Source organism: Bos indicus x Bos taurus, chromosome 22, assembly GCF_003369695.1.
Source record: "Bos indicus x Bos taurus breed Angus x Brahman F1 hybrid chromosome 22, Bos_hybrid_MaternalHap_v2.0, whole genome shotgun sequence".
NCBI lineage: Eukaryota > Metazoa > Chordata > Mammalia > Artiodactyla > Bovidae > Bos > Bos indicus x Bos taurus.
Window position 1 is genome coordinate 48,189,035 of NC_040097.1, and position 15,245 is coordinate 48,204,279.

At 47.6% G+C, this 15,245-nt stretch overlaps 2 protein-coding genes across 8 annotated transcripts in view; both read right to left on the reverse strand.

Annotated features, from left to right (window-relative positions):
* Nucleotides 1-81: 81 nt before the first annotated feature.
* LOC113880329 (acyl-coenzyme A thioesterase THEM4-like) lies at nucleotides 82-8,439 on the reverse strand. Of its 4 annotated transcripts, none has more exons than XM_027522302.1 (6): nucleotides 7,808-8,439; nucleotides 6,656-6,854; nucleotides 4,644-4,707; nucleotides 3,437-3,547; nucleotides 2,689-2,813; nucleotides 82-1,043 (listed from the first exon to the last, which is right to left on the reverse strand). In XM_027522302.1, the coding sequence occupies exons 1-6, from the start codon at nucleotides 8,075-8,077 to the stop codon at nucleotides 952-954; spliced, it is 861 nt and encodes a 286-aa protein (XP_027378103.1). In that variant the 5' UTR covers nucleotides 8,078-8,439; the 3' UTR covers nucleotides 82-951. The 4 variants fall into 4 exon arrangements, with proteins under 4 accessions (XP_027378103.1, XP_027378100.1, XP_027378104.1 ...); XM_027522299.1 differs by having other exon boundaries at nucleotides 4,563-4,707; nucleotides 7,808-8,428; XM_027522303.1 differs by lacking the exon at nucleotides 82-1,043 and adding an exon at nucleotides 2,012-2,231 and having other exon boundaries at nucleotides 7,808-8,425.
* Nucleotides 8,440-9,255: 816 nt separating this feature from the next.
* Nucleotides 9,256-15,245, reverse strand: part of CCR8 (C-C motif chemokine receptor 8) — a 133,302-nt gene continuing 127,312 nt past the window's right edge. The window contains exons 1-4 of one of the 4 annotated variants that reach the window (XM_027523773.1): nucleotides 14,102-14,255; nucleotides 13,261-13,373; nucleotides 11,723-11,785; nucleotides 9,256-11,158 (exon numbers count right to left, since the gene is read on the reverse strand). In XM_027523773.1, coding sequence (XP_027379574.1) covers nucleotides 10,069-11,127 — 1,059 coding nt within the window. In that variant the 5' untranslated portion in view covers nucleotides 11,128-11,158; nucleotides 11,723-11,785; nucleotides 13,261-13,373; nucleotides 14,102-14,255 and the 3' untranslated portion in view covers nucleotides 9,256-10,068. Of the gene's footprint in view, nucleotides 11,159-11,722; nucleotides 11,786-13,260; nucleotides 13,374-13,760; nucleotides 14,075-14,101; nucleotides 14,256-15,245 lie in introns of those variants that run through there. The other 3 variants (XM_027523775.1, XM_027523772.1, XM_027523771.1) reach the window with 3 other exon arrangements.

The following is a 15,245-nucleotide window of genomic DNA, read 5'->3' on the forward strand; positions in this document are numbered from 1 at the left end:
TGCCGGAATTTAGCTTCCGGGGTTGGATGCGCTTCGCGGGCTGGCGAGGATGTGCTCCTTAGTGCCACCTGGTGGAGACGTCCGGGGCTGCAGGATCGGCGGCTTCCCTGCGCCCGGAGCTTCAAGGGACGTCTGCAGTGCTGGATGCTTTCGGGTGCCACGTCTGTGCATGGTTACAGTCCAGACTTAACTCTGCCCAGTGCAGTAGCCAGGAGCCAACGGGGGCTACTGAGCACTCGAGAAGTGGCTAGTGTGACTGAAGCCCAGAATTTTAAACTTGACTTAATTGTAATTCATTTGTATTAAAAACTGAAGCAGTGTGGAATATTTTTCTGTAAACATGACTTTATTGTTCTAGCGTTTCCACATTTCCCTTTAAAAAATGCTGAAATCTTGATGTCAGAAATGTGCTGTAAGTCATCCACACACCGTATTTCTGACATGGCAATAAGATAAAATAATTTCATAAACAATTTTTTCATTTTTACCCGTTGAAATGATTTTTTTGGACGTATTAGGTAAAATAATTATTAAAATTAATTTTACCTCTTTTGCTTTTTTAATATGGCTAGTAGAATACTTAAGAATACACTTGTTATCCTGTGATAAGCCATAATGGAAAAGAATATATGTGTGTGTGTGTGTGTGTGTGTGTGTGTGTGTGTGTATAACTGAGTCACTTTGCTGTACAGCAGAAATTAACACAACATTGTAGATCAACTATACTTCAATAAAAGAAATTTTTTAATTACACTTGGGGCTTGAACTTCTTTTCTATTGGACACCACTGGTCTAGATGGTTAAGATTATGGTTCTTACCTCTTATCTGGACCCTATCAATAACCTTCATTTTGGTCTCTCAACTTCCCATTATTCCTATCTGGCTGATTGGTGGAAAACTATCACTGCTAGAATCCTGACACTCTTTTTGGCAAAGGCAGGCATACATCTTCAAGAGTCCTGATTATCTGCAGAATGAAGTCCAGACTTTCCATAGTGGCAGCCTTCACTACTTCCCACCATCCATTCTTCACTCAGGAAATCTAGGTCAGAAAAGAAACTGATGATTCAGGGAGCAAGAGGCTGTTTTTTTAAGGCTTAAATTCCTGTACTTCTGAGGCACAAGGAACAGGCAAGAAAGTGTGGGCTTTTTATCATCAGAGGGAATTAGGCAAAGAGTAAATATAAAAAATACATAGGCAAACCTGCCAGGTTACTGCTGTATACTTTGCCATCTCTTGCAAGGCAAGATGCTGAACTAGGCTGAAACTTGTCTTTAAAGGAAGACCTACTTTTCTGTCCTCACAGGGCAAGAATTCCTACTTATGAGAAATAATCGATTCGAGTGTTTTAGAGGCTATTCTTGGCCACTCTGAGAATGGGATAGAGGTGGGACCCAGAATGAAAGCCTGCTGCCCACTGCCCCACCCTCAGCAGGTACTGGCTTGGCTCTGGGCTCAGATAAAATGGGCTGGTTTTCAAGGATGGTTGGTGCCGGCCTGGGTTTTCCTCCTGTGTATCTGTTCCTGCTTCACTCACAACTCTGGAGCCCAAAGTCCCCCCACCTTCTCAATCCTCCCCCCACATCTGAGAGGGTGCAGAGATATATATGATCATGTAAAAGGAGTATTACCCATCAGCAGATGAATGAAGGTTTTAGGGCAGTACTTCATGGTAGAATTTAGAGGAGTGAATTAAAAAATGAAAGGAAAAAGCAAACAGAAAAAAAGAAAAGGAAAAATACCTGGTGAAAACATTGTGTGTGACTTCAATTCAAAACAAGATCATTAATTAACATTGGGCAAGGCTCCCTTGACTTGTCTGTAGCCAGTGGAATGTGACATTGCTTCTGTGACCTTACTCCCTTCTGCAGTTACACGTTGGGTCCCTCAAACCCAGTCTGGCCCTTTTTCTGTTTTCTGAGTTGGGTGTTAATGTCACACGATGCTTTCCAATCCCACTGACCATAGACATCTCTATGCAGAAAGAAATGCACGTATGTCCATTTGGATACATGATCTCCCTTTTCAAAGTTTATTCATAACAAGCTCTGACAGCTGGAGGAGTTTTCACCATCCAAGGAGGAAAGGGCTGGAGTAAACACTGGCAGCTGGAGATGGGTGGAGAGACAGACTCTGCTCCAAAGGAAGCTTTGGTTTCCTGCCCTCTGGGCCAGGAGGGGATGAGCCTACGGTGCCTTGCACCGTATCACTTCATTTGGAAGAAGATGGCTGGGATGGTGAAGAACACAGAGAGAAGTGGCTCTCAGGTTTGGCTTTTGGGAAAAACTAGTTCAGGAAGACCTTTCCTGTCTGCCTGGAGCTAGAGCTGCTTCTGGAAATATCTAAATTCCCTCTGTTGTCAAAGCAATGAGCCTGCTTTTGCCTTCTGGAAGCCAGGAGGGGAGATAGCATGCACACTCTGCTGCCACAGCCCCCTCCCCTCCATCCTCATAAGCCCCTTTCTGACTGGTAGTCTCCCAGGGAGGTGAGTGGGAGTGTTATGATGGCCTGTGTCCTATAACTTATAGAGGCTCCTCTCCATGTGAGCATCCCGTCCGACCCCAAACACACACCTGTAAGAGTCTCCCAGGGCAGGTGCTGCCCCCAGCAGTGGGGGCAGCCACCCTCTGTGCCTGTCACAAGGATGGGCACCAACAGCAGGAAGAAAGAATTCTCACGGCCTTACCAGAAGCTTCAGCAAAGAGGATGGTCCTGTCGCTGCTTTGGGCTTCGCAGGAGAGAAACACCTTTCTCCCTTCCATGCCGGTGATGTGTGCCTCCAGCCTCACCACTGAGCCGAGGGTGATCGGGCTAGGAGAGGGCAGTGGGGGCGAGTGGCTGGTAGCCTGGTCTCTGAGAAAGGTGGGGGATGACCCTACAGGGGTTGGAGGCTACCAGAGTCGGGGTCCCGGGCGTCTACTCAAAGGGCCAAGATGTCAGGGCCTTTGTGTCTGTCACCTGCTAGCCGTCTTTGCTTCAGCTTCTTCATTCGTCAAGCTGGAGACAATGGTACCAACCTCCCAGGATTATAGTAAAGATTGTACAAAATAATGTGTGCGAGTTTAACAACAAATTAATCACGTGTCAGGAATTATCATTTCAGTAGCAGCCCAATAATTATTTGTGGACTGAGTTAAATATTTACAGGCACACGGGTTGGCTTTCTTTAAATCAGAGGTGGCCAAAAGTAGTTTATCATTGTCCTCTGTAGTGTATTTTTATGTTGGAACACATAACCCATATTCAAGCTCATCACCTTGAACTTGGATGAAAAGGGAACATCTAACAAGTTTAGGTTGGTCCGTGAGAAAAACAAAAGTAGAAACTCCTCTTTGTACTCAGGATTGCTACCCGAGCTCTTATCTTCCATCGTAACACCTGGAATAACCCCGTGTCAGCTTACTCCTAGCTGGAACCCAGGAAAGGAGACAGACCTCTTGAAGGTGATGGTCATGGTCCCGGTGAAGACCGCATTAGCACTGCAGTAGGCCGTCATGAACAGCGTGGTGTCTATCATGGTCCCCAGCGCGCCACCATGGATAATCCTGCAGGGCCAGACAAGGGGAGAAAGGGAAGGAAAGAGTCTCCCATGATTCCACCCCGCATGGCCAATTTCCAGTGAGGCAATGTGCTGAAGGGTTCCCTGCAATCCAGGACCAGATCCTTCGATCGATCCATTTAGAGCAGAGATGTAAGCGCAGAGCACATGCAGGGGAAGCAAACGCTGCTGTCTGAAGTGAGTCACACCAGCTTAGAAGAGAATGAACTAAAAGCAGGAGAAGCCCCAACCACAAATTCTGATGAACCTTGTATTCCCTTCTGGGTTAATGTTGGGGGACTAGAATGGTACCATGAAAAAAGCATGGGCTTCACAGGCAGAGAGCCCTCACTCTAAATCTCACGGTTCTAGCCATGTGACCTCAGTCACAGAACCACTTGGGCCATCTGCACCTTTATCTGTAAGAGAGGAATATCTCCTAGGAATTTTTGTGAGTATGAAATTAATACAGCCAAAGCTTCATGTAAAGGGTCTGACATATACTAGCACCAAACAAGAATGGTCTTCCCCCTTCTCATTTCTAACTTCCATTGCTTACTCCACTGCCATTTATCAGGTTAAAGAAGTTCTTAACAGGGAGAGGCCACACCTTGGGTGGATCATTGAGGGACTGGCAGAGCCTCGCTGCCCAGGGAGCCAGTAGAATAAGGCTGAGGTAACCAAGAATCTAGGGGTTGCTCAGTTGGTGAAGAATCCACCTGACCTGCCAATGCGGGAGACCCAGGTTCGATCCTTGGGTCAGGAAGATGTCCTGGAGAAGGAAATGACAACCCACTCCAGTATTCTTGCCTGGAAAATCCCATGGATGGAGGAGCCTGGCAGACCACTGTCTATGGGGTTGCAAGAGTTGGACACGACTTAGTGACTAAACTACCACCCACCAACCAAGAACCTGCTGAAGGCAACCAGGGACCCCCAGCTGGGCTCTCACCCACCACCTGCTCTTGGACCAAGATAAAGCCCATTTGAGCCGCTGGCTGGGACAAGCCTGCGTGCCTCACCCAGGCAGCCCCTCCAGGAGGGGCCCAGGCTGGAACAAGCAGACGCACTTCTTCTCAGAGTCATTGTGGAAGATGACATACTCAAAGCCGAGTCTCTCCATCTCTGTGATCCGGAGAAAGAGGCGGGCGTCTTCTACCGTTTGGACTGGAGGGAAGAATGGATTTGATAAGAAAGACCTCAGGCTTAAGTCTGATCCTCAGGGCGGTGTGGTCTCTGGGGCAGAAAGCACCGGACCAGAGGAGGTCCCAGGAAACGCACCCCCCTCAGCTTCCCATGGGCATGCCACCCCGGGCATGGTCCCATAAACTTCTGACAGAGAAGAGCAGCTTCCAAGGGGAGGATGAGGTCAGCGGTGTGAGGGGCAGTGAGGAGCCAACTGCCTGTGAATTCAGGACACCACTGTTCCCATCAGCTGAATAACAAACGCTAATCCGAACGCATCGATTGTGGCAGATCTAGGAGTTAGCAGGCGACAGTCCTTTTTGTAGAACACGTGTATGTGTCTCCTCTCACTGCCACAGGCCTGAACTTTCGGTGAGATTTGTTTATACTGTATGACTTCCGAGGGAAAGGGGGATAATTTAGAGGCCCTAATTAGAGGTTAAGCCTCCAATATCCAATACTTAAGGACTTCCCTGAAGCTCAAAGGATAAAGAATCTGCCTGTGATGCAGGAGACCAGGGTTCGATCCGTGGGTCAGGAAGATCCTCTGGAGAAGGGAATGGCAATCCACTCCAGTATTCTTCCCTGGAGAATTCCTTGGACAGAGAAGCCTGGCAGGCTATACAGATCGTGGGTTTGCAAAGAGTTGGATACGACTGAACAACTAACACAGCACACCCAATACTTATCAAACACCTTTTTTGCAAAGAATCTCAAAGCAGAATTTCTTTTCTTTCTTTTTTTTTTTTTTTTTGGCAGCATGGCTTATGAGATCTTAGTTCCCCGACCAAGGATTGAACCCATGCCTTCGACAGTGAAAAGGCAGAGTCCCAGTCACTGGACCACCAGGAAATTCCCCTCAAAGCAGAATTCTGAATGACAGATTAGGTATATAAAATTATATACTATAAACATAGTATATAAGTATGCTGCTAAGTCGCTTCACTCGTGTCCGACTCTGTGCGACCCCAGAGACGGCAGCCCACCAGGCTCCCCCGTCCCTGGGATTCTCCAGCCACGAACACTGGGAGTGGGTTGCCATTTCCTTCTCCAATGCATGAAAGTGAAAAGTGAAAGTGAAGTCGCTCAGTCGTGTCTGACTCTTCACAACCCCATGGACTGCAGCCTACCAGGCTCCTCGGTCCATGGGATTTTCCAGGCAAGAGTACTGGAGTGGGGTGCCATTGCCTTCTCCAGTATATAAGTATAGACTATAAGTATAAGACTTCCGGCTGGTTCCTCCTGTCTCTTGAACGAATCTCTTCATCTTCTGTTTTCCATCCAGTGTCCTTCACTGACAGGTTCAAGAGCTCAGCTCAGCTGACCACTAGAGGGAGCGCGAGTTCTGTCCCCAGCAGATTCTGGCTCCTGGCCCCAGATATCAGTAAGATCCTGCCCCCTGTAGCATCACTGAGCTGCCAAAACGGTGTACCAGAGTGAAGGCACTGGCCCTTAATCCCAGGCACTGCCTCTTCCCAATTCCTCACTGACATTGCACCTGTCTGGTCTACAGGAGATGTGGGGCTGGCAGGTGTAAGGAGACGCCCCGGGTGACTGCAGACAGGGGTGGAGAGAGCACTAATCCGAGAGCCAGGAATCCCTGACTCTAGTCCAGTCTCTACCAAAAGAGGCTTTGTTGCCTCTCCAGACCTCAGTTTTCTCACTTGTAAAATGACGGGTTGAACTAGACAGCCTCCACGTTCCTTTTCTAGCCTGATAGTGTATGAATCTAGGATCACCATGTCCAGCCTCCTCATACCTGACTCTCAGGCTAATGCAGGCCACACGGGAGGTGTAGGAACTGGGCTGGAGCGCGGAGCTCCCCGAGGAAAATGCACACACAGAAGCAAAGTTTTGCCAACAATCCTGCATCTCCAGAGCCCTCCTCCAGCCCAGGTGAAGCGCTCCTAATACAGGGGTGTGAACGTACCAGGGACAACTTTAGCGATCCTAGCTAGGTCCCCCTCTTTAAGGAACTGCCAAGAGCGACAGTAACCGGGAAGTCGCGTCCACGTCCCATCCACAGTCTTCTCCATGAGTTCATTGTACAGCCTCACCATGATGGGGCTCCAGCCGGAGTTCGGGAGGGAATAATCCTTTGAATCGGAATGGAGGTGACTTCTTGAGACCTGGGAAGTTCAAAAGGTAGCTGACTGTGTCTGCTCCTACAGGGCCGGCACAGCTGAAAAAAAACTTGGGGTGGGGGAGGACTCAGGCCCGGGACCCGCGCAGCCAGAAGTGACCTTGGGGAGTCGGGGGTGGGGGGAGGGGAATCAAGCCCAAGACTCAGGAGGCCAGAGGGGACCCTGAGTGGTGGGGGTTCAGACCTGTGGCCACAGCAGACTTGCTGGCGCCAAAGTGGGCAGGGAAGATGCTGGTCACGTTTTCTTATGATCCTCCAGTCCCCCGAAGGTCCCTTTCTGTTCTGCTGATCCCCTCGCCATTAGTAGGCCCCATCCAAGCACGGGAACCTCTCCCCTACCCCAGCCCCCATGAGGGGCATCCCGCCTCTGCTGTTCTTGCTTTCCTCCTTCCTTTCCACGTTCTACCCTGTCGTCTGGGGATTCCTCTCATCTCCTTAGGTGTCCAGGGACCCCCACCAGCGCCCAGTAGGTGTTCCTACTTATGAGCAGGCATGAACTCCTTGTCCTCCTACTCAATCATCTTAACTCTTACCCACAATTTTCTTTTAGTTTCGCCTCTTTTTTGCCCAGAAAAATGTTATGTTAAACAGTAACCACTGCTTTCCCTTGAGTCACCACTAATCAGATTCTCTTTCCCTGATTCTGCTCACTTGCTCACGCTGGGGCTCGGCAACCCCACTTAACCATATGGGAAAGGTTCAGCAGGGTCAGTAAGGCTGGAGGGGCCTCCAGATATTGTCGTTAAGTTCCCAGTCTGAGGGTGCACCCCTCCATACAGGATGAAACGGCCGAGTGGCATAAGCATCTTCTAGGAATCAGGAGTCCTGGCTCCGAGTTCTCATCTGTCAAAGGAGCCTAAGGTCCCTTGTAGCTCCCTCGATCTGAGACTCTGACCACACTCACAGCAGCCTGCATCTGGATGCAATGTGGGTACTCACGGTGATGAGTGGGGCTGGCGCCCAGGCTGACCAGAGCATCCGGGGCTGGCCAGCCAGGGCTGGGAGAAGGCGTGCTGCCTGTCGGAGCCTCACCAGCCACCTGAGACCTCTCTGCAGCATGATGTCCAACCGAGATGCGCCAGCTGAACCTTCTGCCAAAGGCAAGCCTTCCTCCTGGTAGTTGAGCACAGCCCTGAGGCTCAGACTCAGCCAATCGGAGCCTGTGTGGGTCCTCTGAGGGCCAGGCCATCCCACGTCCCTCCCCTGCATCAGGCCAAGCAGTGGGGAGTGGAACTAGAAAGGACGTTAGGCAATTGTGGGTTAGTAAGTTACACATGTATTTGATCTTGGCAGTTGCCAGGTGTATTTCTGGCTGCGTGCCTGGAACAACTGAGTCAATCAGAATGTTTTGCAGGCCAGGTTCCCCAGTGGACAAACAATGACCAGGAGCCAGAGTGGATAACCTCAGTCTCTGTATGTAAGGACAGATGGCTTTGATACCTCACCCTGGTTCTTAACTGTGTCTTGTTTCAGAGGCCATTCATCTGACAAATGTTAATTAGGCGCATACTATGTGCCGGGAACTGTTCCAGACTCTGGGGGCACAGGAGTGAATAAAACAGATGAAGTCGATGACCTCATGGGGTTTATGTCCTAAGTAGGTAGTTAACAAGTAACGCTAATTGTTGCACTTTCTACCCCCAACTGCTGTTCTACCTGTTTCTCTGTTTTATCAATTTTAATACTTAATGTTATCTCATGCTGCTAAGTCACTTCAGTCGTGTCCCCTCTGCGACCCCATAGACGGCAGCCCACCAGGCTCCCCCGTCCCTGGGATTCTCCAGGCAAGAACACTGGAGTGGGTTGCCATTTCCTTCTCCAATGCATGAAAGTGAAAAGGGAAAGTGAAGTAGCTCAGTCGTGTCCGACTCTATGCAACCCCATAGATGGCAGCCCACCAGGCTCCCCCGTCCCTGGGATTCTCCAGGCAAGAGTACTGGAGTGGGTTGCCATTGCCTTCTCCAATGTTATCTCATAAACAGCCCAAATTAAAAGTTCACCAATCGTCCCCAAACTGTCTTTCAGAGCATTCCCCCTCCACCAAGCCAGAATCCAATTTAAGATCATATATTTCAGTTAATTGTCATGTCTTTAGCCTCCTTTAATCTGGAACAGTTTTTCAGCCTTTCCTTGACACATTCTTAACATACCGCACACACATATACCAGATACCTGCAGCAATGAGCTCCCATTCTTTCCACCCTGCTTTAGGGGACTCCTGTTACTCCCAGTGAGTGAACGGTAGGTGGCGTTAGAACACAGCTTCATAACCTTGCATAACCGTCACAGAAATCAGAGGTGTGCATTATTGCTATTAATATCTGCATTTACATACAAAGACACTGACACACAGAACAGTTAAAGTACCTCGCCCAAAACTGCACAGCTAGTAAAATGTTATATGCCGTGTATTTTTATTACAGTAATAACAAACTTTTATGTGTATGAAGATATTTATAGGCTATAGGTGGGACATTGGGTAGGTCTATGGAGCAGGCAAGACAGAAAACACCATCATCACCATCTTCAACCTTATCTTACACGTGTCTGCCTTGACATGCAGAGATGCTACCTCAGGCCAGCTTGCAAGTGAGGAGCAGGGTCCAGACAGGAAATCCAAGGTGTCCCTTGCAATGTCCTGAGCAAGGCCAGCATGGTTCAAGATCTGAGGCACTTCCCACGTCACAAGTGTTGCGGGTCAGTATCTCTCATGAACACAGATACAAAAATCCCAAGAGAAGCCAATTGTTTTTTGTTAAAATGACCATAAACATGAGGTCATTTTTTCTAGGGAAAACATGAGTTGATTTAAAATAAGAAAACCTATCAATATAGTTCACGAAATTAACAGAATAATGGAGGAAAACTACATGATCACCTCAATAGATAAGGAGAAAGCATTTGATAAAATTTAAGCTGGTATTTGATAAAGATACTCCAAAACCTAGGGGAGGAAAATCCCTATAGCTAACACAGTGAAACATATGGACGATTTTTAGAAAATAGTGACAAAGTCTTTGAAAGTTGAGAGGGTTGACTTGCAATAGTAGTAATTCACTGAATATCATGAAAGAAGTCTTGTGTCTGTAGCCAGCTTTGTAAGAATCTCCCTTCAATGTAGCCTCCAACTCCAGTGTGAATCGTTTCTGTTTCAAGAAGGTGGATGATGGAGGCAGGGGGATGCTCTGCCCTGCACGGACTCACAGAATGTAGTCTACGGTGGAGGAGCGAGTGGACTGCTGATTCGAGGATGATTTTTCCAAGACCTCCCTAGAGACCTGTCTCCCTATGTAGACTAAGGTGTGGCTGCAACTCTTCCGAAATAGTTCTGATAGGTGTTTCTTGAATTTCTCACCCATGAACGCATAGATAATAGGGTTCACGCAGCAGTGGGTGAAGGAAATGGTCTCTGTGACGTGCGTGGCATAGGTCAGCTGCTGGCTCATGACACACCCATCCAGGACGTGCATGTCATGCAGGGAAGTGAGGAAGAGGACCGTGTTGAAAGGGACCCAGAAGAGTAGGGAGGCAACCACCACGATGAGCACGAGCTTAATGGCCTTGGTCTTGTTGTGGTTCTGGCAGCTCTTCAGCTGGTGCAGGATGCGGATATAGCAGAACATCAGGATGCTGAACGGGATCAGCAGGCCTAAGATGTTCACTTCAAAGTGGATGAAGATCTTCCACTTCAGCGTCTGCTGATTGTAATAGGAGTAACACTGCAGGATGCCATTTTCGGAGGCCACTTGGTAAAACACTAGTAACGGGCTGGTGGCCACCAGGGCAGTCAGCCACACCACCAGACTCAGGGCTGTGCCCATGCTGATCGTCCTCACTTTCAAGGCATATACGGCATGGACAACCGCCAGGTACCTGTCCATACTCATGAGGGTTATAAAGAACATGCTGCTGAAGAAGCCGATGTAATAAAAGCCAGAGACCACCTTGCACATTACGGTCCCGAATACCCACTGGTCCAGTTGATAGTGGGTCTGAAAGGGGAAGGAGAAGACAAAAAGCAGGTCAGACAGGGCCAGGTTCAAGAGGTATACATCCGTGACACTCCTCAGTTTCTTGCAGGCGACAAGGACTAGGATGACCAGGCTGTTGCCCAGAAGACCAAATACAAACAGGATGCAGTAGAAGACGGCAAGAAGCAGCTTGCTCTCTCTCCCCTCCCCATCGCAGGGGCTCGAGTAGATGTCAGGATAGTAGAAGTCAGTTGCTGTTGTCAAATTGGGCTCAGGTGTGTAATCCATCAAGGCAGGAGGAAGCCAGCCACAGAGGCACCTAAGAGACATTCATTTCTTAGTGATATTTTTTATTTAAAAATACGGACTGAATTGTGCCCCACTGCTCCCCACCAAGTTCATATGTTGAAGCCCTAAAGCCCTGTTATGGACTAAATGTGTCCTTCCAAACTTTGTGTGTTGAAACCTTACCCCCATTGTGATGGTATCAGGAGATGAAGCCTTTGGAAAGTGATCGAATTAAGTGAGGTCAGGAGGGTGCAGGGCTTCCCAGGTGGGGCCAGTATAAAGAACCCGCCAGCTAATACAGGTAGATGTAAGAGACACAGGTTCGATCCCTGGGTTGGGAAGATCCTCTGGAGGAGGGCATGGCAACCCACTCCAGTATTCTTGCCTGGAGAATCCTTTGGACAGAGGAGCCTGGTGAGCTACAGTCCATGGGGTTGCAAAGAGTCAGACACACCTGAAGCAACTTATCACGCACACACGCCTGAGGGCTCCACCCTCATGGGAAGAAAGCCCTTATGAGAAGAACAGGAGAGCTTGCTTCCTCTCTCTGCTCTAGAGTGTGTGAGGATACAGTGAAAATTTGGCAGTTAGCAACCTGGAAGAGGGCTCTCACTAGAACCTGACTGCTTGGGCACCTTGATCTTGCATTTCGCAGACTCTAGAAGTGTGATAAATAAATTTTGTTGTTGTCAGCCACCCAGTCTATGGCATTCTGTTTACAGGAGCCCAAACTGACCCAGACACCCCCAGCGTCACTCAACTTGGAGACAGTCCAATAAGGAGGCAAGTTAAAGGAGATCACCAGATGGGGCCCTGATCCAATCGGACTGGTGTCCTTGTAAGACGACAACCAAGTGTGAAGGCAGCCCTAAAGGCTCTCACCAGAAATCCAATTTGTCAGCATCTTGCTCTTGGACTTCTAGCCCCAGAACTGTGAGAAAATAAGGTCCTGTCATTTAAGCCACCTGGCATTTTGTGATGGCAGCTTAAACAGAATAACAATACAGGGGCTATATGGAACCTCTCTGGGGCTTCCCTGGTGGCTCAGTTGGTAAAGAATCTGCCTGCAATGCAGGTGACCTGGGTTCGATCCCTGGGTCAGGAAGATCCCCTGGAGAAGAGAATGGCAGCTCACTCCAGTATTCTTGCCTGGAAAATCCCATGGAAAGAGGAGCCTGGCGGGCTATATAGTCCATGGGGGTCGCAAAAAGTCAGACATAACTTAGTGACTAAACCACCACCACCACCTCCACCATGGGACCTCTCTGCCTTTTCTATGCAAATTTTCTGTAAACTTGAAACTTCTCTAGAAAGTAAAGCCTATTTGCATTTTAAAAAGTTGAAATCTTCCCAGGCTAACTAATACAGAGGGATTCGGTGGGATAAGAAAAGTCAAAATTTGCCAAGAAAACTTAAAAACCTATAGTTCTACCTCTCAGAATTAGCAACTGCCAGCATATTGCCATATTTGCTTTTGATTCTTTCCCCTTTCCTCCCTTCCTTCCTTCTGCAACAGAGATGAACAACGTGAAGGGAAGATTCAACATTTAAAACATGATCATTCTCCTCAAACTGATATTTACATTCAAGGCAATTTTGATCTAGACTTAACGATTTTTCCAAGGCATTTGATTATTGGACACTTAGACATCCCTCTCCACCATGCCACATTTCTATAATTTGAAATGTGAATCAAGTTAGCCATTTTTAAACATATTAATTTCACCTAAGTATATACACAAAATAGATTTTAAGACAGTTTCTGAAGTATGGAGGTGGGTCTCTTTTTTATGTGGCTAGCATCTTTCAAAACAGGAGTCTCCCCTCCTACATCTTCCTCCCCACTTGTCTTTTACAGTTACTTTAAAAAACAATTTTCAGTTCATGGTCCTTCTGTTCTGCTCTCCTAATATCCTGGGATAAGAGGAAGTCTTCAACTCATTTTCTTCCCTAGATCCCTCCTATCCACTCCACATTCCCCACCATGTTCCTCCATCATTAAAATCTGTGGAAAGTATTAGCAAGCCCTACCATTTATCACAGCACAAGAATTTACATGCGTCTCATTTATTCCTCTTGCATGCCTGTGAAGCAGGTACTATCTCCTTTCTCTTTCTGGAGTTACGATCATACCTGAGTCTCAGCTTTTGTCCAGTACCTGAAGTTACACAAAGGGTGAGGCAACAGAGCCAGGACTCAAAAACCGCATCTGTCTTCTCCAAATCCTAGTTCTTTTCTGTACTTCACTGTGGGTTAAAAAAAAAATTAAGAGGAAAAAAGCTACAATCTTTTAGAATCTAGACCATCTGACTTCCAAGTTCTAGATTACTTTGTAGCAGAGTAAACTCCGACTTGCTTTTCAAACTGAGAAGGAGGCTTTTCAGTTTGTGAGAAGGAGGCCAAGAAGGCTTTTCAGGGTTTGGTGGGATGTGAAATGGCAACCCACTCCAGTGTTCTTGCCTGGAGAATCCCAGGGACGGCGGAGCCTGGTGGGCTGCCGTCTAGGGGGTCGCACAGAGTTGGACACGACTGAAGTGACTTAACTAGCAGCAGCAGCAGCCTGTGTCATTTAAGTTAGCATCTAGTCAGGGATGAAATTTGCTTGCCAGCTTTGTTCCTTGAGAAACATACACCTACATGCCTTCCTGTCATTGACGCAATGCACACAGCGTAAGGATAGATTCCTCCCCAGATGCCTGGGGATAGGCAGAATCTTCTGCTATCCACCTTCCCACTCTTGGGGAGCTTTGACACCCTCCTAGCATCCTGCAGAGAAATGGCATGGTTTGCTTTTCTCCACTAGACCGCTATGGACAGGCACTGAGACATAAGCGGGGTTTGTAAACACTGGGGATATGCAAAGAAAAGTGCCACCTCTTGTGCCAGATTTCTGAAATCCCGGCCTCACCCCAAGGACATAAACTATCCTTGCTTCTTATGTCTTTCTTTCCCAAGGATGCTTATTAATACCTACCTTAATTAGAGCCTTCCTTCTAGAGGTTTTCAGTGTTGCTAATTTCTTTGTCTCAGGCTGCACTGCTGTGTGTCTGCAGCTCAGTGGAGAACAGCTTCTCTGCAGCTATCTTATCTATCTGTGGTTGGTGGCAAAATAGGGGTGGGTCTACTGATGTTCCCTACAATGATTTTTAAAGTTAAAAAAAAATTGATCTCATTTAGAGAACATACCAGTGGTTACCAGTGGGGAGAGGGAGGGGCAAGGTAGAGGTAGGGAATTAAGAGGTAGGAACTATTAGGTATAAAATAAGCTGCTGCTCCTGCTAAGTCGCTTCAGTCGTGTCCGACTTTGTGACACCCCATAGATGGCAGCCCACCAGGCTCCCCCGTCCCTGGGATTCTCCAGCCACGAACACTGGAGTGGGTTGCCATTTCCTTCTCCAATGCATGAAAGTGAAAAGGGAAAGTGAAGTCGCTCAGTCGTGTCTGACTCTTAGCGACCCCATGGACTGCAGCCTACCAGGCTCCTCCACCCATGGGATTTTCCAGGCAAGAGTACTGGAGTGGGTTGCCATTTCCTTCTCTGATAAAATAAGCTACAAGGATATATTAATAATAAGGGAACAGAGGCAATATTTTGTAATAACTATAACTGGAGTCTAACTTCTAAAAATTGTGAATCACTTTAGTGTACACCCGTGATATGTCATATTGTACATATGTAATATTGAACATCAACTATACTTCTACTTTTTTTTAAAGCTTAAAAATCACACATAGTGACAATGCTAAAACAAAACACTATAACAAAAAAACCCCAAAACTTCAAAAATAGATCTCACCAAAGAACACATACAGATGGAAGATTAGCATATGAAAAAACAAGAGGGAACCGCATATTAAAGCACCAGTAAATTATCATTACACACTTGTTAGAATGGCTAAAATCAAAACACCAAATACTGGAGAGGAAGAAGATTAAGGGACTTCCCTGGTGGTCCAGTCCCTAAGACCCCATGGTCCCAGTGCAAGGGCCTGGGTTCAACCCCTGGTCGGGGAACTAGATCCCACATGCGGCAGCTAAGAGTTCACACAACCAAAGATCCTGCACGCTGCAGCAAAGATCGAAGATCCTGCATGCTGCAACTAAGAGCTGGTGCAGC